Source organism: Cololabis saira, chromosome 23 (genome assembly GCF_033807715.1).
Source record: "Cololabis saira isolate AMF1-May2022 chromosome 23, fColSai1.1, whole genome shotgun sequence".
Taxonomy (NCBI): Eukaryota; Metazoa; Chordata; class Actinopteri; order Beloniformes; family Belonidae; genus Cololabis; species Cololabis saira.
Genome location: NC_084609.1, coordinates 24,376,121 through 24,404,002, shown reverse-complemented (window position 1 = coordinate 24,404,002; position 27,882 = coordinate 24,376,121). Strand labels below are relative to the sequence as shown.

The 27,882-nt window shown below is 42.4% G+C and overlaps 1 protein-coding gene across 1 annotated transcript in view; it reads left to right on the top strand.

The window, feature by feature from the left end:
- Positions 1-27,882, top strand: part of LOC133423987 (copine-8) — a 132,481-nt gene that overhangs the window by 91,845 nt on the left and 12,754 nt on the right. The window contains exons 11-15 of the mRNA XM_061714338.1: positions 505-580; positions 12,448-12,501; positions 12,605-12,666; positions 24,505-24,551; positions 27,125-27,306. Of these exons, the coding sequence (XP_061570322.1) occupies positions 505-580; positions 12,448-12,501; positions 12,605-12,666; positions 24,505-24,551; positions 27,125-27,306 (421 nt within the window). The remainder of the gene's footprint in view (positions 1-504; positions 581-12,447; positions 12,502-12,604; positions 12,667-24,504; positions 24,552-27,124; positions 27,307-27,882) is intronic.

Here is a 27,882-nt window from a genome sequence, read left to right as displayed (position 1 = left end):
GTTAATTTAATCCAAGCTGCACATAATTAACGGCGGTCTATGCTCCAGTAGGTAGAGAGCTGAGTGCAGCAGCGTCATGGGTTGACTGCTTAATGACGAGTCTGGATTCTGGCTCCTGACAGTCACACAGAGAGAGAAAGGAGTCAAATTTGTCCGGCTGTAATTAAACAGGAGTTATTTTCTGTTCCTTTTACTTCTGGATCGATCCAGTGTCGCTCTTAATCCAACAAACACAAAGGTTTCTGGCTGAACTGAAAGTTATTGTCTTTTTAATCATTGAAAATGTCTGAAGTAACTCAAGTAACGCTTTAAAACTAATAATTTCTTCTCTGGGACACAAATCAGATTACTTTATAAACTCATAACCTCACGATCAACCGCAGACAAAATAACACTGTTTCAATCTTGCAGTGCGTTTTGAGTTTTGACCTCGGTGTTGATTTGATTTTGGAGAAGTGAATTTGGAGCGTAGTGAAACTGATTGTGTCTGAATCATCTCCGCAGTCACGACTTCATCGGAGAGTTCAGCACCAGCTACAGAGAGCTGTCCAGAGGACAGAGCCAGTTCAACGTCTACGAGGTGAGTCGGTTTTCATCTGCGGCTCCAGTCTGACTTCTCATGTCCAGGTCTGTTTGAGTTGCCGCTCAGGAGAGCATCTACTCTCGATTATGTGCCTTCAGAGATCTTTGTTTGCCAGTCAAGGCTCACAGATGGTCATGAGAAGCAGATTCAGGATGTTTAGAGTGCCTTTTATCAATCAAAAGAGCTCCAAAGCACATTTACAAACTCATTTCATCAATTATACTCCTGAAGTCCAACCTCCTTACTCCAATTAGCATTAGTCCAGGGGTTCACTTACTTTTTCCTCTGGCACTGTAAATGCAGGTCAGTTAAATGGAGATCAGTTAATTATTTTTGGCAAATTAATTCAAAAGGGTTTGGGATTTTTTAAATTTAAATCTTAATGTTTGTGGGGAAGTGTGACCAGAGTAGATGGATGGAAGGAGGCAGACTCAGAAGCAATGCTAAAAGTTCAAGAACAATTTATTTTTTTCCAAAAAACCCACGTAAAGTCAAGCAACATGTGCCCATGGCTGCACACTGGTCTCTCTCCTCTTCCCCCGGCAGCAGACAGCAGCTGGTTAAGTAGGCCCTTCCATCAGGCTGTACCACTCCAAAGGTGACTCCACTCGCCTCCCTTGGAATCAACTGAGCAATTAATAGTTCACCTTCAACTACAATCACTATCAAATACCATAACCAAAGCTATTATGTAACAGATACATTTTCAACCATGCCAAAAATAATCAAAAATCAATAAGAAGACAAATCCCAAAATGTACCTCCCCCCGTACATGGTTCAACCCAGTGACTTCACTAATGAGGTCACCTGGGTATAAATTCAGGAAGTGGTTGCACTTTTCCCTCCTTTTGCGACTGGAACCTGGTGGGTATGGTAAGTAACATAATCAAACTCATGATAAATGACAAAACTGAACAAATAAATCACTTTAAACTTAACAATACTTGTCTGTATTATTTTAAATGAAATAATTGAGAACACAAACAAACCCGGGTTACTATGTGCCTGCATGGCATGAAAGAATGATGAACCTATAACCAAAACAAACAAGGACGGTTGAATTTGGAGAGACTAAGATAATAGATTGACATGGTGACAAATGGTGTGCTCTCACCCACTTTGTCACACACCCCTCCCCTTAAGACCGTTACTCATCGGAGTCACGGGACAGGTAGTCAGCGATGATGTTCTTATGTCCTGGCCGATACCGGACCTGAAAACGATAAGGCTGGAGAGACAGGTACCATCTGGTGATTCTAGCATTAGTGTCTTTCATGTTATGAATCCACTGCAATGCACGATGGTCAGTCTCAAGAACAAACTCTTTGCCAATGAGGTAATATTTCAACGTATCTAAAGACCATTTAATGGCTAGCGCTTCCTTTTCTACCGTTGAATACCTCGTTTCCCTTGCAAAAAGTTTTCGGCTGATGTACTGCACGGGTAACTGGTTTCCATCCTCTCCTTGTAGTAATACAGCTCCTAGACCAACTCCAGAGGCATCTGTCTGCACAGTGAAGGGGAGAGTAAAATCTGGACATTGCAGAACAGGCTCTTGACACAGACAGTTTCTCAAATCGTGAAAAGCATTCTCAGTTTCTTGCGTCCACTTAACCTTCACTGGGCTAGATTTGCGAGTCATATCAGTCAGTATTGCAGATCTGGATGAAAAGTTGGGGATAAGTCTGCGATACCAGCCTACTAACCCCAAGAATGACCGTAGCCTCCTCTTGGTGTTGGGTAGTGGGGAAGCTCCAATCGCCTCTACCTTTCCCACCTGAGGACGGATACCTCCCCCTCCAATCACATAGCCAAGGTACTGGACCTCAGGTTTGGCAATGTGACACTTCTTGGCATTAATGACCAGACCAGCTCTCTGAATGCGTTGAAAAACATCAGCAAGGTGTTGAATGTGCTCCTCCCAGGTTCGACTGAAAATCACAATGTCATCGATATAGGCTGCTGCATAGTCATCTGCTCCTCTCAAAACTTCATCCACCAACCTCTGAAATGTTGCTGGTGCTCCATGCAAACCAAACGGCATCATCCTGAATCTGAACAGGCCACTTGGGACTCTGAAAGTTGTTAAGTCCTTTGAAGAATCTGTTAAGGGCACTTGCCAGTACCCTTTGCAGAGGTCAAGGGTCGTCAGGAAGTTGGCATGTCCCAAGCGCTCAATCAGTTCATCCACCCTTGGCATTGGGTAGGGGTCGAAGGCCGACACAGCATTCAGTTTTGAAAAATTAACACAGAATCTGATTTTCGCGTCCTCCTTTTTCGGAACCAATACCACAGGGCTACACCACTCACTGTGAGAAGGCTCGATGATTCCTGTAGCCAGCATCTCTTCCACTTCTTGCTTCAGTTCAGGGACAAGTCTGGCTGGAATGCGGCAAGTGGTGTCCCTAATGGGCTGCTGTTCAGGTGAATGCAGACGGATCCGATGTTCAGTGAGGTGTGTACAACCTGGTTTCAGACTGAAGAGCTCCTTTGACATGTGGACTTGCAGCTCCTGGCGTTGATCTGGTGTGAGATGACTCAGATCTGGAAACACTGGAGTCTCAGATGAGGATGGAAAGTACTGCTCCTGAATCTCTTCCTCATCATCCACTGTGCATGCCCACAAGTTTGTAGAGTTCTCTGGTTGGTCTACCCACCTTTTCAGGAGGTTTACATGGAAGACTTGATGTTTCTTTCGGCGGTCTGGCAAGGAAAGGTCATATGTCACTGGGCCCATCTTTTTTCTGATCGTGTATGGTCCCTGCCACTTGGCAAGGAGACCGCTATCAGACGTTGGCAGCAGTAGGAGAACTTTCTGGCCCTCCTGGAAAATTCTCCTCTTGGAGGCCTTATCATAAGTGTGCTTCTGTCGCTGCTGAGCTTGAGCCAAATTACCATTAGCAAGCTCTTGAAACTGCTCCAGTCTGTCTCTCATTTTCAGGACATATGAGAGCTCACTGCACTGCTGTTGTGGTGTGGGGCCCTCCCAGGCCTCCTTCAAAACGTCCATTGGACCCCTCACTGGATGTCCGTACAGCAGCTGAAAAGGTGAGAATCCGGTTGATGTTTGTGGGACTTCTCTATATGCAAACAGCAAGAATGGAAGCCATTGGTCCCAATCTGACCCGGAGTCATTCACAAACTTCCTTAACATGGACTTGAGAGTCTTGTTAAAGCGCTCAACGAGGCCGTCTGTCTGTGGGTGATAGGGACTGGTCCTCACTCCTTGAATTACCAGCATGCTGTACACCTCTTTAAGCAGATTTGATGTAAAGTTGGTACCCTGGTCAGTGATGATCTCCTTTGGAATTCCAACTCTGGAAAACAGCTGAATGAGACAGTTGACGATCTGGCGAGCCTTGATCTTCTTCAAGGGAAAGGCTTCAGGGTATCTTGTGGCATAATCACTGACTACCAGTATGTACTTGTGGCCTGCACTACTTCTTTCTAGCGGGCCTACAATGTCCATGGCAATACGGGAGAAGGGCGTATCAATGATGGGCATGTTAATGAGAGGGGCCCTATCTCCTTTCCTGCCTGGAGCTGTTAGCTGACACTGTGGGCAAGATTGGCAATATTTAACTGTGTCAGCATACTGCTGGGGCCAGTAGAAACGGGGAACCATTCTGGAAAATGTTTTTGCCTGTCCTAAGTGTCCTGCCCATGGAATAGAGTGGCTCAGATTAAGGATTGTTGGCCTCAAACTCTGGGGAATGACTAGCTGATCACCAATCTGGCTACGGCGATACAGCTTGTCTCTCTTAACTACAAAGACTTCCTTATCTACCACTTGGGTAGACTCCGGCACACATTTTGAAAACAAGATTGTAAGTGTGGGGTCCTCTCTCTGTAGCTTAGCAATATCACCCGGGATGGAAAAAGTGTCAGACTCTACTGGATCATCCACATACTGGGCTACTTTGGTTCCCCTTACTCTATCCCGTCTCCTCTGTCTCCTGCTTTTCCTTTCCTTAAGCTGTCTGGTGTAACCACTAGGCACTTCCTCATTTGCAAAAGGTAACTCCTCCCATCCCGCTGTTAGACTAGCTTGTTCCTGCCTGCTTTTGGACCTTGTAACAGCTAGCAAACTTTCACTGGTGCAGCTGGCCCTAGTCTCACGAGATTGTTTAGCTATCAGATCGGCAAGAATAGGGATATCAGAGCCTAACACGACCTGATAGGGTAGATGTTCAAATACTCCTACTGAAAGAGGATAGAGTTGACCTTCGACCTGGATAGATACCTCAGCTATGGGGTATCCTACCTTGTCCCCATGAATACAGAGGACATCCACTGTTCCCCCACAAAAAATGACATTCCTAGGGAGACTATCCTGTCTGACTAGGGTACGATTACTTCCCGAGTCTAGAAGAGCTATACAGGGTCTGTCTTCAATTAACACACCTATTGTAAGTTCTTCAAATGGACTTTCTCTCTCTACCTCACTGACAGATGACTGGGGAGCAAAACACATGTAGTTATTACTAACATGTACTTTAGGACACTCTTTCATAAAATGACCTTTCTGACCACATGAAAAACACATTAAGAGGGCCTTATTTCTAGGCTCAAGTTTAACTGAATTTGAGGGAAGGAACTGTCTTGTGTTCCTAACTCTATAGTCATTGCCTCTGTCCAGTTTACCAGATGGTATGGGTGGGCGGGGCTTGGCTGGGAGGTACTCTTGTGATGGACGGCGGGCAGCCAGGAAAGCTTCAGCCAATTCTGCTGCTTCTTTTGAGGTCTTTGGGTTCCGTTCTTTAATCCAGGTGCAGAGCTCAGGGTTAAGGACTTTGAGAAACTGCTCCATGATGATGGTGTCTCCAATTTGCTCTTTTGTTTTTGCTTTGGGGGCCATCCACTTCTCATACAAGTCCTTGAGACGTACCTGCAATTCTTTAGGGGTCTCTTCCCCCTCTGGTGCACTGGAACGGAACCTCACTCGATAGGTCTCTGTACTGATTTCGAACTTCTGCAAGACAGCACATTTTACTTTTTCATAGTCCATTGTGTCATCAATGTCCATGGCCACATATGCAGCGCGAGCTTTACCAGTTAGCAGTGGAGCTAGGTGAAGAGCCCATTCATCCTGAGGCCACTGACAGGCAAGAGCAATTCTTTCAAAAGTGATTAAATAGTGCTCAATGTCCTCACCTTCATTATAGGGCTGCATTTTGGGGCTTTTCCAGCCAGGTAACCTCACCAGACTGGGATGTTGACCTCCGATAGCCGGCTGTGATGGCCCGGCAACTGTTTCAGGTGCTGGCCCTATGGAAGGGGCGGATGTGGCAGCCGAACCGTCCCTCGGCTGCAGACGCTCCTGCCGGTCCTGCTGCACCTCCTGTTGGAGTTGGGCAAACTGATGTTGTATTCGCCTCCACCTCTCCTCCTCATGCTTACGCTCCTGATCCGTCCTGGCATCCCGGTCAGCCTGCTGTTGCATTAAGCATCGCAAAAGATTAGACAGTTCTGCCGTACTTTGTTCCTGAGGTTGACCACCTGCTGCCCCTTGCTGGTCACAAACATCTTGTGACAATTCTGGTAGACACTCCATTTTATTTTTCTTCTGGTTTCTTATTGACATCTTCACTGCCACCTACTGGCCTGGGACCCACCAACTGCCACCAAATGTGGGGAAGTGTGACCAGAGTAGATGGATGGAAGGAGGCAGACTCAGAAGCAATGCTAAAAGTTCAAGAACAATTTATTTTTTTCCAAAAAACCCACGTAAAGTCAAGCAACATGTGCCCATGGCTGCACACTGGTCTCTCTCCTCTTCCCCCGGCAGCAGACAGCAGCTGGTTAAGTAGGCCCTTCCATCAGGCTGTACCACTCCAAAGGTGACTCCACTCGCCTCCCTTGGAATCAACTGAGCAATTAATAGTTCACCTTCAACTACAATCACTATCAAATACCATAACCAAAGCTATTATGTAACAGATACATTTTCAACCATGCCAAAAATAATCAAAAATCAATAAGAAGACAAATCCCAAAATGTACCTCCCCCCGTACATGGTTCAACCCAGTGACTTCACTAATGAGGTCACCTGGGTATAAATTCAGGAAGTGGTTGCACTTTTCCCTCCTTTTGCGACTGGAACCTGGTGGGTATGGTAAGTAACATAATCAAACTCATGATAAATGACAAAACTGAACAAATAAATCACTTTAAACTTAACAATACTTGTCTGTATTATTTTAAATGAAATAATTGAGAACACAAACAAACCCGGGTTACTATGTGCCTGCATGGCATGAAAGAATGATGAACCTATAACCAAAACAAACAAGGACGGTTGAATTTGGAGAGACTAAGATAATAGATTGACATGGTGACAAATGGTGTGCTCTCACCCACTTTGTCACAATGTTTTTTTTCAGTTAGCATTTTACAGTTTAGCCAACTTTTTTTCCCGATAAGTAAAACATAATCCTTTAACTAAATTTTCACTTTTCAACATAATAACGTTATTTAAACGTTTTTCTTCTAGAAGTTAACAGGGTGATACGATAAGTTTGTTCTCGTTATTCAGTGATGCCGTGAAGTTTTCCTTGACTTTATCTGAAAACATTTGCTATTTAGAAAAGTTTTTATGTGATTTGTGTATCAGGAAACATATAAAAAGGTTATATATTCTCCATCTTTTCGTCAGGGGTTTGTATCCATCTTTTGGTAATTAATCAATAATGATGGAAGTTTCATCCAACATTTTATGAAAGAAAAGTTTTTCATTTCACACAGCTTTTGGATTCATGAATGCATGTACATAAGCACATGCACGCACACAGCGACAATAAGACAGATGACGAGCTTTCTGCCTCTCAGGAAGAGTCAACATTTCTTGATTAACTGAGCTCCACACAGAGACGGAAACTCACGGGGGACATTTTCAGCTGTTTGCCCAATTCTCCTCAGATCAGCATGTAGACCAGTTTACACACACACACACACACACACACACACAATTTGCAATTTCTGTCCCTCGTATGGACCCTTTTTTCCATCTTTTAAATTCCATCCTTTATCAATCAAAGTTAACGAGACAAGAAAGATGATTGTTTAGGAATTAGTAATAGTGATTGCGTCTGTTATTAGCGTTACAGCCACAGTTCACCCAGAGCCGGATTAACGCAAAGGCAGACTAGGCACGTGCCTAGGGCCCGACAGGGGGGGGGGCCCAGACAGAGGGACAAAAAAAAAAAAAATTTTTTTTATTTATTTTTTTATTTTTTGTCCGCCCCAAGGGGCCTGGCGCCCCAAGGGGCCTGGCGCCCCAAGGGGCCTGGCGCCCCAAGGGGCCTGGCGCTATGGGCCGTTTTTTTTTCCCCCAATTTTTTTTTTTTTTCTTTATAAATATCAACAGTCACGTTCCATTACAGACCTAAATGTGTACTAGTCTGTGCATATCAATAAATATATGTGCAATGATGACGCGTGTCTGTTGTTCAATACAACTGATCAGACCAAGCGCGGACACAAGCTAGTCTGATCCAGACGAGTGGAGTTGGAACAAACTGTCACACAATGTCGAGAGAACGAGACAGATTCAGGAAATTTACATCAGGGGATGAAAAAAGAAAAAAACTAAAGAAAATGGAAGAGTTTAATGCCTCTCTGAAAGGCACGTTTGATAAATTTGTTACAAAAATCACCGATCCGCCCGGGTCTCAAGCAGCCATGGGGCCCCGCGTCGAGGTAAGCCCAGATGATGATGAGGCAGGGGAAGGTATCCAGTATTTTGCTAATTGGAGAGTTAAAATTGCGCATATAGACACCCGATCCGACCCGAAAAACCCAAAAATTTCGAGGGCCCCCCTGGCTATTTCACACAGGGCCTCGCAAATCTCTCAAACGGCTCTGCATATGCATACACATACATGCATATACACATACAGACATACATACTACAGCACACTTTGTCTTACTGCAAATTGTATTGGTCTTTGTAGATTTGACTTCTTATTTAACTATTCAATTTAATCAACACATTTAATTAAGATTTTCTGCAAAATGCTCACAATCGATAAGATAAGGATAATTTAATAGCATTTAATAGAGCATTGTAATAACGTATAAATAATAAAAATCTAAAAATAGTCTGATAGACTGTTTAATATACAACACATGACTTATTTTGGAATACAAAGAACCAACTTGACTATGACTATGCTATGTAAAATGTGAATTAAGTTTTATTAGTAACTTTGGTAAGTTTAAGATTTCATAAATAACATCGATGGAGGGGGGCCCAAAAATCACAGTCTGCCTAGTGTAGTCCATTTATTTAATCCGGCTCTGAGTTCACCTCCAAAAGCAAACGTGCCCTTGAGGATTCCTGCTCAGAGTAAATCAAGGAGAAATGCATAAATCCACATATTTGGTTGTCTCTTCCTTGAGCCGTCTCCTTGGCTCCGTTTAATGAAACCATAAAGCACGGATCAAGTGTTTGAGATTCAAAAGGGGTTTCAGCTCTGCTTGTGTCTGGGCTCGACCTTACAGAACAACTTGGTTTATTCCCCCTGGGGTAGCACTGTAAGACCTCGTGTAAATTTAAAGCCACAGCGGAAATCATGTCTTTTATCAATGTATTTATCTTTTAGATGGGTATTTGGGGATACACTCTGTCTTGTTTTATATTCACAGAACCACCTGACGTGGTTTTGGTCTCCAGCCCGACTTCTGAATGTTAGCACTGGTTAGCACCGAGCGTCACAGCTGGTGGTCCTGGTCCAAATCCTGGCAGCTGCTTTTCTCTTAACGCTTGAAATCTGGTTCTGCTTTGGACCTTTTTAAGAACCGGTTCTCTCTTTTATATACTCATAAAGCCCCGTCTGAATGTCTCTGCCCATGTTGAACCTTCCTTTACTGGACTGTGAATTTCCTTTGAGGCCCAGAGTTCACAAAGGACTCAGATTAGTGTTTTCCTTGAAAACCAGTGTCTTAATATTCCCAGTATATGTTTATATTAGAGACAGCAGTTGGTGTCTGGTTACACTCACTGCTGTGCTGACTGGTATTCATGTCCACACACCTGCGGTTTGCAGCGGGATCTGGAAACACCAGAAATGATCCCGAATTGTGTAATAATGAAGATAGAAACAGCGCTAGAAAGTAGTTTCAACTTAACACAGCTTATAAAAGGGGTGATATAACTTCGCGGTTGCCACTTTTAAGGTCCAGTAGATGCAGTGTGATGGGAAGGCTGGATATTTCCACTCCGATCTCATAGTTTTCTTGCAGACTTGAGCGGCGCACTCAAAGATTTCATCACCAGAGGTGTCAAAAGTATTCACATTCATTACTCAGGTAGAAGTATAGATACTAGAGTTTAAAAATACTCCTGTAGAAGTTGAAGTATCAACTCAAGTTTTTTACTCAAGTAAAAGTATAAAAGTACTGGTTTCAAAACTACTTAAAGTATAAAAGTAAAAGTAATGTAAGGGGGAAAAAAGCCATTAAGGACAAAAGCCATTGAAAGTGAATGCATCTTAGTATAATGCAAATATATTAAAGAACCATATATGTGTACTATTGAGCATTAACATGTGTTTCAGAGAGCAGGAGATATGATGACTAGTTGCCTATAAGTATTGTAATGGTGCAAAAAGTCAAACTTCAGAGGCATGTTATCATTTATCCTAACCTTTATTGGAATGTACATCCAAGTTTAGTTGCAGGTCAAACGGCAACGGATGTAAGAACAAAACTGGACAAGAACATCTGTGCCACAACCAAATTCACTCTATCCGGATGGAGCAATTTAACTAGTTTTTTTTTAAAGGCCAAAATGAAATAGAGTAACGAGGCTGTTTTTAAAATGTAAGGAGTAAAAAGTACAGATAATTGTGTGAAAATGTAAGGAGTAAAAGTAAAAAGTCGTCTGAAAAATAATTACTCCAGTGAAGTATAGATAACCAAAATTTCTACTTAAGTAAGGTAACGAAGTATTTGTACTTTGTTACTTGACACCTCTGTTCATCACTGACTTAAATGAACCGAAACAAGGCGGCTCAGTTGTATTATGTTGGAGTTTGTTGTTCGGCAGTCACGTTAGACAGTCGAATACTGTACGGTATATGTTCTCAAGCATGGAAATTCTTCTTGAGTTATTCCAGGATGCCTCATTCACAGGAAAGAAATTCACCGATTTAAGTAGTAAAAATCCACAGATTAAAAAATTTGATCAATTGTTTCATGGTTCTTTAGGCTCATTTTTAACATATACAGGTTGACTAATCACAGTCACTGCCAGGAAGCTGCAAACACATGATCCTGAGTCAAATTAAACTAAACTCTGCATATATAATGTTATATATAGCCCATGAATATAGAGAATGATGGCTGTTACTTGATTTGGTTGAATGTTTTTGATTATTTGATTGATGCAATAAAATGCTCTTGCTAATTAATTGGTGGTAATGTATTTATATGTATCACAGAGCCACCTCAGAACATATTTATCCTTCTTCATCATCTTTCTCTTAACCTGCTTTTGCTGTACCTTTGTAATTGGTAACGCAAAATCGTCAAACAAGGTTCAAAAGTGGAAAACTGCAACATGGGTTGAGTGAAGCGGAGTGGTCGGCTTAACGGCTTAAAACGGTCTGACCGACAGAGCAGAGCTGTTAGTACATGATTGGATAGATAGATACAGTTTATTTGCCATTTGTACATTTGTTAAAGTACATAGCAATTCTTGTGCAGAGGACACTCAGAGTACAAACATAGAGTATATTTAAAAACTAAAACAAAAAAATAACAATACATATCAATAAATATCAGACACTTTACACTCCACCTAAGGATATGGCACGTTTCCTGGTTGATTGTCAGAGAACAGAGGTAGATTAGTCAAGAGGACTTATAGTACTTCCTTCCATCAGTTTGGAAAAAGAACTCCTGAAAATCATTGTCAGCATCTGTTTGAATGTTAAAGCCGCCGGCCACAGTTACTGTACTGAGCTGTAAGTGAAATAGAAAGGTTGAGAGGTAAAGCCTGAGTAAGGACCGCCAGGGCGATACACCACAACAAGACTGGTTCCTCTGGTTTCATCATTAAAGAAGACAAAGTGAGTGGACTCTAAAGACCGACCAGAGGTCTCGGGCTGGTTCATAGAGCTGAGAGCTGGATTATTGCTGTTCCTCCTGTTCTGCCTCGGCTTTGAAGAATATGTAATTCAAGTCACCAGTAGGCATTGATTCATTAATACCAAGGTGATTGTGCTGCATGCAGCTGATATATGAAAGAGTTTTTTTGTTTTATGTGTCAAAGAAGTTACTCAAAGCCTTTTGGCTTCACTCAGGTACTAACCAACCAGATACGGGGAGCTGACCTTATGAACAGCTATCAATCACCTTCTAGTCCAGGGGTCGGCAACCCAAAATGTTGAAAGAGCCATATTGGACCAAAAACACAAAAAAACAAATATGTCTGGAGCCGCAAAAAATGAAAAGTCTTGTATAAGCCTTAGAATGAAGGCAAATGGCGAAAGGCGAAATGTTGAGAAAAAAGTGGAAATGTCAAGAAAAAAGTCCAAATTTGGAGAAAAAAGTCGAAATGTTGAGAAAAAAGTCCAAATATCGAGATTCATTTTGAAGTACAATCTCGAGAAAAAAGTCGAAATGTTGAGAAAAAAATCGAAATGTTGAGAAAAAAGTCGAAATGTCGAGAAAAAAGTCGAAATGTCCAAAAAAAGAAGAAAAAAAGGTCAAACATTTTTGAAAAAGCTCCAGGAGCCACTAGGGCGGCGCTAAAGAGCCGCATGCGGCTCTAGAGCCGCGGTTTGCTGACCCCTGATCTACTCAGTCTGGTCCAGCCAGTTCATTGGTTATAATAAACAATTATCTGTTCTTTTCAAGGTGATCAATGCAAAGAAAAAAGGCAAGAAGAAAAAATACCTCAACTCTGGAACAGTAAGTCATAACACCAGATGTTTTGCTCTATTTTCTTAATGCATAGCATTTGAAATGTAATATTATCAGTGTCGGTCTCTGACTGGATCCCTGTCCCTCACAGGTAACGCTGCTGTCTTTTCTGGTGGACATAGAAGTCACCTTTCTGGACTACATCAAAGGAGGGTGAGTCCACGACCGCACCTTCCCTGAGCCCACGCTGGGCCACAGAGGTTGTTCTGTTAATGAGAGCTGACATGCTGAGTGTGCCAGTCCCCGTCAACCTCCATAACCCCGTCCTGACTGGCTGTCTGCATTGCACCAAAGATAATGATCCGTCAGTGTGAAGGAATCAGACGGGAGAGGTGAGGGTTTGCCTGCGAGGGGACGGCAGCGGAAGCACCGGGCCGACCTGAAGTGGCACCGACGGGGCTCCCGCTCCGGAGCGCTTGTGCGTCCGCCTCCCCGTGTGTGATCCCTGATTGCGCTGCAGCACTTGCAGAAGCCCCGTGCATGAGCTTGTGCGCGTATGTTGCTCAGGAGGGCTGGCTGTGTGCACCCAGGCAGGGTGTAAATGCTCGCCTACACACTCTGCATTCATTAGAGTCACGGAGAGGGAGACTGTCAAGAGGGAGAGAAGAGAGGACATGCATCCAAAAATATGTCATCCTTGTATTTCTCTCTTCTTGTCACTTTTTTGCATTGTTTTTATTTCATTTCTTAAGATTCTCAAAGGCTTTTTTTCCCCCTATTGGCACAAACTCAGAGGAGGAAAACTCTTATTCTCTATATCTTCTTGTTGTGTCTTCTGTTGCTCATCAGAGGGAGAAACGGGCGCCGCACAGTTCAGAGAAGTGAGGCTGAAAACCATTTCGTCAAGCTTTATTACCACACTTGGACTTTTTCCTTGCCTCCGTTGAATTTTATAGCTCCGCACGGACACACAGGCTCATTGTTTTAAATGAAAAAGACCTAAAAGAGCACTTCACACGTCTTGGCCCGGCACTAAATGGCCAAAAAATCTGAGTGACTTATAGAACCGCTGGAAATAGTTTTTACCACATTAACACTCGAGTCCAGTATCTTGTGAGTCGCCATATTAATATGATCTGAAGTGTGGATTGTATTCTGTTGAGTCCTTTGTCTCCAGCCGAATGTTTAGGATTTCTCTCTTGCAGCAGAATCATCTCTTTGACAAATTAGTCCTCCTTGTTGGTGTAACAACAGTTCAAACTTCTTAAATGTTAGACATGCATCAGCTCCTTTCACACTACTGCTAAATGAGAAAGAGCCTTTTAATTGATCGTAGTTTTAGAAGTAGAAGCGGCAGTATTTGGATGAGAAGATCAGGATGGGCAGGAAGCAGATGGTCCGACTGCTCACATAAAGGATGGAGACGGTTACCATGACATCTGTTGGAAAAGAGGATGGAGCTGGAGTTAGAAATAGTGGAAAGAGGTGATTACTTTGGTAACTTGTGGGAACTATTTATAGATTCAGTATTTCATTAGTCACGCATTCACAAGTTCACGCTTTACAGAATAAAAGCCAAAGATGTTTTGGACTTGACGCTTAGGCCACGTTTACACGTAGCCGGGTATTTACAAAAACAGATATTTTCCCCTCTACGTTTTCAAAAATATCCTCGTTTACACGGACCCGCATGAAAACGCTGGTAACGTCATGCCAGCCAATCAGAATCCTGGAAAAAACATCAACAAATGACACGTGTAACTTCCAGTTAAGGCTGAATTATGGTTCCGCGTTACACCAACGCAGAGCCTACGGCGTAGGGTAGGCGGCGACGCGCACCGTACGGCGCGCATCGCCGCGTACCCTATGCCGTAGGCTCTGCGTCGATTTAACGCAGGACCATAATTCAGGCTTTACTTCCAAGACGGAACGGACTTTAGAATATAAAACGGGTAAAATACAAGAAAATATTGACGGTGGCCAAACTAATTGTAAACACAGGTCGCACACATGACGCTGGTGACGTTTCTGGTGCATAATGTGACGTTCTTAAGCTTAAATCTCCGTTTTCCTCTGTTTTTCTCCGTTTTCCTCCGTTTTCCTCCGTTTTCCTCCGTTTTCCTCTGTTTAGACGCAAACGTGAAAACTGAGTTTTTGAAAATCTCCACTTTGGCCGGAGTTTTCAGAAATGATCGTTTTTGGGGGCTTTGAGCTGCGTTTTCGTGTAAACGAACGGCCAAAACGCATGAAAACGCCTCAGTTTTTGCTTCGTGTAAACGGGGCCTTAATTATAACCCGTACATGCAAAATAACAAAATGCCCTTAATTGGGGGCAAATGAGTGAGCGGTTGGGTCTTAAAGGGCCTCGTCACAGCGGGGTCCCGGCTCCACCGGCCGAGCCGCCCTCCAGGTAGGCCTCCATTATGGATTGATAAACTTTACTTGAACCTCCGCTGTGTAGAAGCGGTGAAGCCGCGGGGGCTGCGAGGCTCCCTAATTCGTGGGGTTGCCACCAAAACGAGATTTGAAAGGGGAAGAAACACTGCAGACCTCTCCCTAGAGCACCACAGCTCCTCGTAGGTAACATCAGTTAAGTCCAGCTAAAAAGATAACATGCAGTAATTAATTTAAGCACCAGGCCTGTTCTTTCCTTCTTCAGAAAGCCTGTGGGTGAATCACAGCGGTCTGTCCAGTTATTCTTATATAGTGTATTGGGGTTGCTTTGATTAACGCTGCAGCTGGGGGAGTCTTCCCCTGCTGGGTATTTGAACGAAGATTAAAGATGATCAACAAGCTGTGAAACAGTAATAATACCATTAATAACATTATTCTTTCATACAGAACAAAGAAGCTGTTATTTTTCCTGATCATTTAAACCGTGTTGATTCCAACATGCGTGTTCCCGTCACGCGTTATGGCCCAGGTTTTTTGCGGCCGTGCTGCAAACTGCTAATGGAGAATTCCCATTATCCAGCCTCTCCACGAGCCATCTTCCCGGCTGCAGAGTCTGAAAGCACTTGAACCTCTCAGAGTATTTTTAATGAGTCTCTTTCTCCTCCCCTCTTTCTTTTTTTGGCTCTGCTTTAGGAGAGTAAACTAGGTGCTGTTACACTCTTGTGTGGCTAAATTAAGATCCAAGTGCTGTTTCACCGGGTTCAGCCTGCATGGACTGTAATGGTCCAATCGCCCCTTACTCCAGTTGCATGATGGGTAGTAGACGGTGCATTTGCAGGCCGAGACACGGGAAATGTAAACACAGCTGCATGCAGGGGATACACACACCTTTCCTTTTCTCAAATCCCTCTTGCATCTCAGTCTCGCACGTCCGTTGATCAGTCTGTAACTTCCCTCACTTCTTTTTCAACTCTTCATCTTCCCTCTTTCCCTCTGATTGACAGCTCTTTTTGCAGCTTCTGCTCAGTCAGTTAATTGTTCATTTGGGCCTAATTTGGAGCACGACCCGCTGCTAGCGCGAGCAAGAGGCTCCACGTCACCCAGAGCTCCGCTGCTCTCCTCTCGCTCGCTCCCGGAGATGAAGCATCAGTGCCACCCGTGAATTTCAACAAAGAGGCCTCTTTTTCACGAGAAGGACAATAAAATGATAAACTGTTTCTGATACCTTTCATTTCTGCGGCGTGTCTTTGAAGGCAGTCCCGTCACTGTGAGTGACAGGTATTGTTCCCGTTTGTTTTGGTTTGTGAATTGAGTATTGAAATCCTAAAAGAGGCGGGAGGGAACCCTGCTTTTGTTGCCATCACTCAGAGAGGTTATCATTAACGAGAAGAGCAGACAGTCACGTCCTCGAAAAGGAACCAAGACATTTGAATTTGTGGGATATGCTTTGCAAATGAACAATCATAATGTCTGTCAATAATGGTGTTAAGGATAGGTTTGCTTAACTTGGGTACAATGGAAATAAAATATGTGCACACCCTTCTGAAATGACAGGTTCTTAAATGTCAGACTTGTTATAACTTGAATGCAATAATCCAACAAACAGAAATCCAGGGAGAAAAAAGAAATAGTCAAAATAAAAGAGAGCCTGCCATAGCTTGATTGGATCTGAACACCCCTCGGCACGCTGTAATACTCTGTAAAGCACCTTTTAACTTTATTACAGTGTCATGTATTTGTAAGTGTTTGGTCTTTAGGTCATTAGGACTGAGGTTTGGGTCCTGACTGGGCCACTTCAACACTTGTCTTAAGGCTGAATTATGGTTCTGCGTCAAAACGACGCCGTGCCTACGGCGTGTGGTTTTTGTACACGCAGAGGACACGCCGTCACATGCGCCGTCACAGACGTGCACCTCCCGAAAATTGTAACTACGCGTCGAGGAGACGCCGACCACACGCAGACCGAGAGGGCTGTGATTGGTTCGTTTGAAAGCGAAGCATTTCCGGTTTCCAGTTTGAATCAGTAGTGAACTTCCAGGGCTTTTTTCTTCGTTTATATGTGATTTTTTTTGTTTTTGTTTTTTGCACAATAGTTGTCCTTATTTCTTTGATTTACTGTGACCGGAAAAAGTTGGATAAACCATTCAGAAAAAGATCGCTAACTAGTGGCCGCGGGGGGTACTGCACCGCGACCAAATGGAGAGACGGAGAACTCTGAACGATTCGTGACGGCGTCACGGGTGCGCCGTGTGCTCTGCGTGTGTGTGACGCAGAAGCATACCCGCACCTTTAGTTGACTTTGACGAGTACTATGGGAAATCGTCAAGATGGAATGTCAAATTCATCCTCGTTTGTTTTTAGACACCCAGGTGAGAAGTGGTGAGAGGTGGGCGGGTTCGGGTGAAGCTGCTGTGACGTAGTCGATTGTGCAACCCCTTTGTTTGTGTCGGTGCTGATGAGAAATCAGCTGGAGCCGCGAGAGGCTGAGAAGAAACAGAGCGCCTGGTGGATCCGGTCGTTCCTTATCGCCCCGTCTAGATCCCTTTTTAATTCTCTCGTCAGCCACCAGGTTTATGAACATCTGCACCTCAGAGTTGGATCACCAAACAGACGTTTGCGCTGTATAATAAAATCACCGCGAGTCGCTCTCGCGCTGATTCAGGGGCCGACTCAGCACGCTTAGAATCTCGGCAGAATAGGTACAGAAAAAGTATCTACTTGGCCAGCCTCTACCCGTCTCGGCCCGTAGTGGAAAAGCGCAAGACGGGGGCGTGTCGAGTAGAGGTGCGCTGAGTAGGTACTAGTGGAAAAGCGCCACTAGAGGAGATCAGATGAGCTCCGGCATCTGGACAGGATCCCTCCTGGAAACCTAAATGAGGTTTTACCAGCACATGCCACCGGGAAGAAACCCTGCCGAAGACCCAGGAAACACAGTCGGGACTACTTCTCCCAGCTGACCTAGGAACACCTCAAGCCGGACAAAGTGGCCAGAGAGAGGGATGTCCGGACTTCCCTGCTTAGCCATTTCTCCCCCTCGACCCAACCTTGGATAAACGCCAGAAGATGGATGGATAAATGGCATTTTAATGGGAGGTTTAGTGTCATTTACCCAACTTTTAGTGTGATGGTCAACTCCGAGGACAGTTAGGGTTGCCAATATGAAAAAGTGTGCAGACTTTTACAATTTAAGTTAAACTGTTCATGATTATTACATTTTTTTCTTCTGGATTTTTGTTTTTTGAAAGATCACATTAAAAACGTGGCATCCGTCTTTAGATTTTTAAAACCTGCAATTTCAGAAGGGTGTGTCAGCTTTTCATATAGTTTTCTATGTTTTCCTGTCCTCTCTTCTCCTCTGCTCTTCACATATGGACACCGTCCAGCCAGCAACATCTGCTTGCTTGCCGTCAGGAAAGGTCACCTCCCATCTGATGATGTTCTGGAGCCGTTAGGTTCACTCATGCCAGCACGCTTCACCTTGCTGCTCGGTTTACAGGAAGGAGCTTTTTATAGACATTTTTCCAAGCATTTTTTTTTGTATGTTGTAACACCTTTTACTTTATGTAAAAACTCTCACAGTAACTACAAATGTGCCTTTCCTTGACCTGTCTTAAGTTGATTTAAAGGAGAAGCTACAGTGGAGATGATTGGTCCCATCAAGGCTAGGAGTTAAAGGTGTTATAAAGAAATCTGTTAATCTAGTGGGCTCAATTCCTGAGCCAACAAGTGCATAAATATTCTTCTCATGGCAGCTTCAAGAAGGAATGAGCAATGTTGAACCACAAATGATCAAATAGGACATGGCACACGCTCTCATGTTCTCAGAGTGGAAAGTGTTGCAGCAATGGATTCCTACCTGAGACCTGTTTGTAAACCTAAAAAAAAAAAGAAAAAAAGAAAGTTCTGGACTTGTACTGTAGTTGCTGAAAAACTTCAAAGTTTTGTTCATGGTAGCTTATTTTTGGAGCTGATCGTGTTCCTGAACAGGAGTTCATGACGCACCGCTGCCCCTCATGGAACACTTACAGAGATTTGACTAATTAGACGACATTAAGTCAGCATCATCTTGTTTTCAGAAGGTTGTACTACTTGTCGTTCTAAAGTAAGGGCAATGCATGCAATGAATGCAAAGCTAAAGTAAAAATATGCCATATAAAACAAAAATTCCTGAAAACGGCCATCTAATGCCCCCTTTTAAGAGGTCCTGGCTGCAGTCAGCTCTGTCTGTGCAGGGATTTAATAGGTACCACTGTATCAGTTTACGTTTTTATGAAGAAAGACTTCAGAGCGTATTTTTGGGATGTTTGGTCTGGAAGTCACCAGAAACTCACTATTTGGGGATGGGCAGAGTTTGATGCTCACAAATGTGTATTGTTTTGTTTCAAATATCAATATCAATCAAAGACACTCACATGCACGGGATGCTCAAGATAAACCAACGAGGCCCTTTCCTTCAGACTTCATAACAAATATTTCAGGTGAGGGCGTCCAATGGCTCTGTAATAGTATTTAGTGTCAATTATCGATGTATTAAAAAGCAGAGGCTTTAAGGATTATAAATAGCAGCTTAATCACTGTCAGAAAGCTTATTTGAATATTAAGAACAAGCCCTTCATCAGTCACCCCTGCTGTGCACTACTGTGTCACATTGGCTCCTAGCTGGTTCACCACAGGTGATAACAGGAGGGGAAGACAAGCTGGTTATTCCCTGTTCACCATAAACACATTTACACATACTACACTGCAACGCATTTTGACTGCATACACTCATAAAAATGTAAACTAAAGAACTTAACAAGAGGATTATCGTGCATTGGCAAGAAAAAGTAGCTGGTTTTAATTAACAAACTACTGGAGCTGCAACAATTTCAACGAAATACTTTCATTAGCCTTTTAATGTGTGTGTTCTAGAAATACATGAGGAATTATAATTGTTTGTGCATTATTGGCTTAAACACATCATGTTTGTCGATAAATGTGACTTAGATGATGATCAGATAAACACAGAAAGCAGTTAAATCAAAGGGTTCCCACTGCATTTTGTTTTATTTACGTTTTCCTGCCGTGGGTATTACACTCCGCTTGGAAACAGGGAAAGTATACTCCCTGGAAACATGAGTCTTTGTGTTTAGAGTTGCAGTAGTAAAAGTAAACTGTATATAAGAGTTTGAGGGCAACACATTTAAAAAAAAAAATCAACCAATCAAAACCAATCAGTTCATTGGTGATCTAGAGTCACTAAAGGAGTTTATTATGGTGTCTTTTTCAAAACTTGACACAGTTTTGTGACATCTAAATGAAGTGTTAAAGGCAAGCTTTGTCCAAAGTATCACAAAGATACAGCAGAAAAACCTCCTTTTCAGCCTTGTCTTCACTGCTTTTCACGGCTGATTTAAATGGGCGGGTCAGCAACTCAGCCCCTCCCCCTTATCCTGCAAGGTTAGGCCCTGTCCCAATACTCCCCCTACCCCTACTTTTCAGCCCTACCCCTAAATTTTGCACGTTCCTGTGAGGGTAGTGGTGTCCCAATTCCTCTTTTCACCTAACGGGAGTGGGGAAAACGAGGGTAGTGTGTATGAATCTAGCCCTTCACAGCTAGGGATTGCAGATGCTGACTAGCCGACCTAGGACCAGCAAAAATTCCCAGAATGCTTTTCGTCGTCATTTGCGGACTGAATAAAAAAAAAAACATGGCCGACATTTCTTATTTTTTTGTGAATAAAATCAATATTTTGAGTTAGTTTCTGCATAAAAATACGTTTTGATTACATTTCTAGCGAGAAATATATATTTTACTTTCATAATATTCACTCAGTGAATGTACATTATCACTCGCTTGCCCGTTGTTGCGAAGTCTTTTTCAAACCTCGCCAGAATAAAGGCTGATTTATGGTTCCGCGTTACACCAACGCAGAGCCTACGGCGGAGGTTACACAGCGATGTACGCCGTACCCTACGCCGTAGGCTCTGCGTCGATTTAACGCGGAACCATAAATCATCTCCCGATTCGGCAGGCGGTTTTGATCCCGAAATTTTCTGAGCAAATTTCTTAACAGGCATAGCCTGTTAGATTTCATCTATTAAACCAATATTTATTTTCCTAAATGATTTATTTCAGCCAGCGGTAATTCTCCACAGAGCTGCAGGTTTCTCCCCGGGACGACGGCGCAGGTTGACCCGGCCGTGAGCTGCTGCTGCGCCCCGGGCCGGCGGCTCTTCTCCGAAAACATCGGATCAAATGTCTTAACAGGCGTTATTTGGATAAACTGATCCTAGGATGGGGATCTTAACGGTTACTTTTACTCCTGAAAAAATATTAAAACTTAATAAAGTGGCATATTAACAGCGCCACAGCAGAAAATAAAACAGCTTTTAGCTTCCTGATATGGTGTGACGTATGTGCAAACGTAACTACCCAGTCGCTTACGTACCCGAACGTAAACCACGCAGTGACGTAGCACGCAAAATTTAGTGGTGGTGCTGAAAAGTAGGGATAGTGGGTGTATTGGGACAGGGCCCTGGGAAGATTTTAAGTGCCCTAAAATCTGTGGCTTCTTTTTTAGGGGGAAGTGGTAGTGGGGTGTATTGGGATTGGCCCTTAGTCTCTTCTGAAATAGGTGTAAAGGTTTAGAGCAATCCACTTCCAGGGGGCAGGAAAGGCTATAGGGTGTGAAGTTTGATGGAAATAATGACGTGGAGGAAAGGTTATTGTCTTCTCTTTCAGGTCTGTGATGTCACAGTACCCCACACATCTGGAGGACCCACTGAACATAAAGTTTTCAGACTTGGGTTGTGTTATTTCAGAATTTTTGAGTTGATTGTGACTTCAAACACTCAAATAAATGGTCTTACCACAGACAAAGTCCTTTTTCCCCCTTTAAACTGATTTCTCGTATAGGTGTTGTCTGTTTTATGCAGACGATGCCGTTGACGTTTTGGAAATTCATTGTTCAATTAGGAGTCTATTTTAGAAGATTTTGTCCCATATTAATGCAAATTTCTTTTTTCTAAAGCCAGTAACTAACATCTGCTTTCTAGATGATCTGTTATTGAAAAGCAACTCACAGAGCCCGCAGTAATCACTGCCTGAAGATGTTCGGTCATTTTAATCAATAGAAGTGACTCAACAACTGCAACTCGCTTGTAAAAATTGCTGTGATGATTTCTCCTATCTTTGGCTGTACTTTTCCATCTTTGTCCGGCGTTGGGAATGGTTGGCCGTGGTCATGAATCATCAGACGTAACGCCGTCATTGTTCTTCTCTTGTGCTGGAGTTTCACAACGATGCGTTCGACCCGGCTCTCTCCTGTTCTCCATCCTTTGTTCCTCCCCGTTCCTCCCAGCCGACCTTGTGTTTCTCACCAGCCACCGGCTTACGTAAGGCCTTTTCACTCGCTCCCTCAAACTTTGTGGATGTCTGACTGAGAGGGAAGTGGTGTGAGAGGAAGAGGAATTGCATAATTTAGACAGCTTGGCTAGACCTCTTCTGTGCCAGCATGGGCAGCTGACCAGAAATCAGTCTCTGTCCTCATGTCCTTGGAGCTCTTTCCATTCAAAACTACTCTTAATTGTGTGGAGTTTTAAATATATAGATATATCTTTATAATGTTTTTGAACTATATCACCTTACTAATAGCTCTGTAATTCATTTCCTGTCACTTTCCACTCACATGCTGTCTGAAAGAAATTGTAAAAACTGTCTCACGTGTTCAACAATCATTTAACTACCTAGAAAGCAGAGAACATTTGGCCCCAACGCGGCGCACATCTGCAGTTTTCTTTGGCCGACATTTGGCCTAGGTTGACCGCGTTGACTCGGGGTGAGCGTTGCCGTGTGAACTGAGCCACATGGTCCAAATATGCATTTACTTTTGACCTTTAAGACACGTCTGAGCCCTCACGGCGGCGCCAGTGCCATAACTGAGCCCTGTGTGCCAAAAATAGCTCTTATTAAACCCAAATGTCGAGTGTGTGCTATTTTAGGTGTAGACAGCCGTGATGACAGCCAAACGTGCTCAAATCAGAAGGAGAGATGGTTTAAGAAGATGCTACTTTTTAAAGATGCCTAACACATGAAGTAATATACAAAAAAAAAATCACTTGAAGTGTTTTTTTATATATTAAAATCAAAACACCTCCAATTTTGTCTTACATGTCATTCAAAATGTCATTCATTCATTGGGTAAATTAATGTCTTTTTTCATTTGTTGTATATTTTAATCTTTTGATGTTTTTGTATAACTTTTGGAGTATCGGAGTGGTTCAGAGGTCTTAGAAAGTCAGATATCAAAAATGATACATAAGGTATTATACGGTTAAATACATATAACATTTATACAAGAAAGAATAATAAATGAAACTAGAAATATCTGCTTCTTGAAAGTTGGACTGATAAATTCTTATCTACCAGGTAAATTTAGAGGAGCGACGTCCTGATCCCACCACAAACCTCTGAAAGAGTCCGAGTCGTTGATCGTTCAGTGCAGGTGGTTAAAGTGGCCGTTGTCGTCTATTATTTCTTATTGGCTGGGATTTGTTTCCTTGCTTGTTGGCTGATGTTTTTCTTCAAAGATAATTTTGTTTTTGCACTTTTCTGTTTTCTGTTTTCTTTTTTTCTTCATCATGAAATATAATTGTACATAACCAACGATCATCATTTTAGATACAATTATGATTGTTGAATCAACTCATTGAAACGACTCACAAATTTATGGTGAATATTGACGAAGAAATTATGCTATTGTTTATCTAAAGAGCGCTAAAGAGCCGCATGCGGCTTTGACCTATTTTTTGCTTTTTTTTCTCTTTTGTTCTCTTTCTTTCTCTTTTTTCCTTTTTTCTCATTTTCTCTTCTTTTTTCTTTTTTTCTCCTTTTTTCTTCCTTTTTCCTTTCCTTTTTAATCTCAACATTTCGGCTTATTTCTCTAAATTTTGACTTTTTTCTCGACATTTCTACTTTTTTCCTCAACATTTCAACTTTTTTCTCGACATTTCGCCTTTTGCCATTTGCCTTCATTCTAAGGCTTATACAAGACTTTTCATTTTTTGCAGCTCCAGACATATTTGTTTTTTGTGTTTTTGGTCCAATATGGCTCTTTCAACATTTTGGGTTGCCGACCCCTGATCTAGATTAAGGCTTTCTCTCTTCCTCTGTAGAAAACAAAAGGTTGTGGAAAATACAGCAGCTCTACCCAGTGTTTATTTGTTGGCTTCCCTGCAGGTCACATGACCTGTCCAGGTGAGGAAGATGAAGAGCTGCTCAGTGTTTGTCTCTAGAGATGTTTAAGGTGGACGGAGGAGCTTTTTCTTGCATGGCAGCGAGTCCCCAAACACTTCCTGCTCCTGACGGTTAACAAGTTGGGAGATGTTTCGATTGAAAGAGAGAGAAATGCACCGCGCTGTCACGATAGCTGCTGGAGAGTTTCTTGTTTGTCCCTGCCTTCATCTTTCTCTCTCTGATTTCCCTTCTTTTTCATCACTTTTATCCTTTTGAAAAAAGGGTGAAGCGTAAGACGCATTACTTTAAATTTGATTCGTTGAGGTCGACTCTAATATCCCAACTGCTGAACGGATCGCCAACAACTGTTTCGCTCTGGTAGTGATTGATGATTTTTGATTTCTGATTAATGAAAGATGTGTTTCCTTTTGTCTTCAAAGGACCCAGATTAACTTCACAGTGGCCATTGATTTCACAGCTTCAAACGGTGAGACCCTTACGCTTTTATTGTGCACACACATTCAGAGTCTTGCACCGAGACCCACAAAGTGCTGCGACTGCTTAAGTGGAGTTTTCTCCGATACATTCACGCGGGGCATCAAGTGTTTCCTAATGGCTCTCTCCAGTGCACAAATTGCCACGAAGGCCGTGATTAAAGACCCCATTATCATCCATCCACCCTCGAGCTCGTGCCCTGCAGGACAGGTGGCAGCTCCATCCTTTAAAAATCCAATAAGAGCCTTTAAATTATGCTTGTAGAAAATGTATTTGAACTTCAGGTGTGCTTGTTCTTTGGGATGGATCACTAAAGTCTCAATCGCCAGAGTGGCTATTAAAAGTGAGTAAAATGGCTATATGATCGGTCGCTTGCAGGGAGATCAGAATAAGCTTCACATCAGTAACACTTAAAGACAACTACATGCTTATTTAACTAAAGGTATGAAGCTGTGATGGATCTACTAGAGTTTAATCTACTAACTGTCTATTAGATACTTGTATTAGATATTTTAGAAACGGAAAGCAGCTATTGAGATTGTTAAAGTGGCTCTTGTATTTACAATAAACCTCTGTTCTCAACCCCAACACAGGTAAAGTTAGGTCAATATGGACAATAAAAGAATAAAATAGGATAAAAATCACTTGACATTGACATTACTTTGACATTAACATATTTCAAAGCAGCTTGAGCCTAAAATATTTAACAGTTTTTACAGTCAAGTTCCTTTGATTTGTTATTATACGCCCAGTTTGATTTTCATGCCTGCAGCACATTCCCAAAAAAGCTGGTAAAGGATGTAAATCTCGTAGGTTGGAAGGAAGAATGAAAGAATATCTCTGTCATTTCCAATAGGTGGTTGAACAGCATCCAAAGGTTGAGTCCTTGAGAAGCAAGCATTTCCTGTTTGCCTGTAAATTAATAAGAAAATACTTTAAATGTTTCAGAACAGAACTCCTAAAAGAAAGCTTGGAAGAAACATATTTCTCCGTCTGCAGAGTAAAATAATATTAAAAAAATGTTTATAATCTGAAGGAATTTCAGAGCATAAGGGACGAGAGCACAAAGCTGAGCTGGACTCCCATGATCACTGATTCATCTGAACAGTCTGCAGCAAGAACTGTCTGTTAACCCCAAAAAAAGGGGTTAACAGACAATACAACAAAAAAAACCACGCCATCCTTCAGTTATGCAAAAATAAATCATTAAGCAAAATAACTACCGTATTTTCCACACTATAAGGCACTTAAAATCCTTATTTTTTCTCAAAAATTGTCCTGCGGCCTATATTCTGGGGCGCAATAAGTATGATTTTTGTTGAGCTTACTGACCTTGAACCAGTTTTATGTGGTACGCTGAGCTCGAAATGTTTTAGTGCGACTTTGGTACCAACGAAGCCGCTCCGCTTGATTGATTGTCGGACCGTTCAGCTGACACATTAAAGTTGGTCCTTGAGTGGATACGGGTTGTAACGTCAGACAACGTTATACAACTAATTATGTAGCGCTGTAAAGTACCTGGAACTAAGTGTGTGAATAGAAAATAGAAAAATATGTCACTGACATGTTTTGTGAGAGGTGTGGCAGCAAGTGCAGCCGTCACCGTCATGTTCAGATGAATCATTACTCCAGATCTGTCTTGGGAATCAACGCCGTCTGGTTGGAATTACCCTCCAGACTGTTTCTGTGATGGCAGCATAAATGCAAACGAGTACAGCGAGACTTTAGAGCAGCTTACACAGCCCCCAAGGTGACATCTTTTTGAGGGACGTCATGTACTTTTCTGCAAGATAATTCATAACCACTTCGTGCACACATGACTGAGGCATGGCTGCCGTCCCCATTAGAGAGTGTGCAGAGTCTGGAAACCAAAACTATGACAGCGGTAACTCCGTAACACGTCTATTTTTGGTTTGTACTGTAAATACTATATATATATATATATATATATATATATATGTGTGTGTGTGTATGTATGTATGTATGTATATATGTATATATATATGTGTGTGTGTATATAGGTGTATATATATATATTAGTGTTGTCAAAGTTAACGTGTTAACTTAACATCCTCTTAACGCCGACAATTTTATTAACGTGTAGCTCGAGGAAAAGTATGGTGGACTGAAAGGGACTTTTGAACGGCAAGTTCACTTTCAAAAAGATGCCAGATGGTTTGACAGTACATGCAAATAACTTTAGTCTTGTCCAGCGATTTGAAATGAATTACCATCGAAGTACGCGCCCCCTGAATAAACATTGGCATAAAGCAAGCATATTTGCCCTTTCTCATGTTGTTAAAAGCATGAAAAACATTTAAAAAAATACCTTATGGTAATTTAGAACAGCAAAAAATGTGTAATTAAATGTGCGATTAATATGCGATTAATCGTGAGTTAACTATGGACAACATGCGATTAATCGCAATTAAAAAAAAATATCGTTTGACAGCCCTATATATATATATATATATATATATATATATATATATATATATATATATATTACTGCTTATGTTTTATAAAGTGCTATTTTTTTTGCTGAATATCCTCTGTCCTGAGCAGGTAACCCCGCCCAGCCCACCTCGCTCCACTACATGAGTCCCTACCAGCTGAACGCCTACGCCATGGCCCTGAAGGCCGTGGGAGAGATCATTCAGGACTACGACAGCGACAAGATGTTCCCCGCGCTCGGCTTTGGAGCCAAACTTCCACCCGATGGACGAGTGTCCCACGAGTTTGCCTTGGTGAGCATGAGACTAAGGCCCATTGGAAAAGATGTGGAGAGCAAAACGTGGTATTGTTCCCAGTTTCAGCCTTTTTAAATCTCCGTCTCCGTCCGTTTACCATGTGTTTTAAATGTGTTTGTGATGGCGCCGCTCTGGTGGCAACCTGCTGCAACAGCTTCAGTAACTGCACTTTTTGTCATCCGTTATCTTAAGAAACTATGACAGCAGGAGCCGCTTTCTAAAGCCCAACTAATTCCTGCAATAAGATCCCGAATCCCAACAGGCTTAAAGGAAGATATTGAAAATATAAAACAAGAGCAAAATTGGGAGTTTTGGGAATAAGGTTCCCAAACAATACCCTGCTCAATTTTCATTGGGTACGTCGGGTCCCCAGCAAATAAAACTGATGAGCTGGGATTACTGACAAAGTACTTGGTGTTCTTTTTTAGGATCAAGTACTGGCAGTATTTTTAAAAATATGTGGAAAGGTGACAGTTTCATGACCTGTGACTGGGTTTCCAAACCAACTTCATCTTTAAAGCAGCTGAAACAAAGTGCTCCACATAACTGAAGACTAAAAACTTAAGAGTCTGA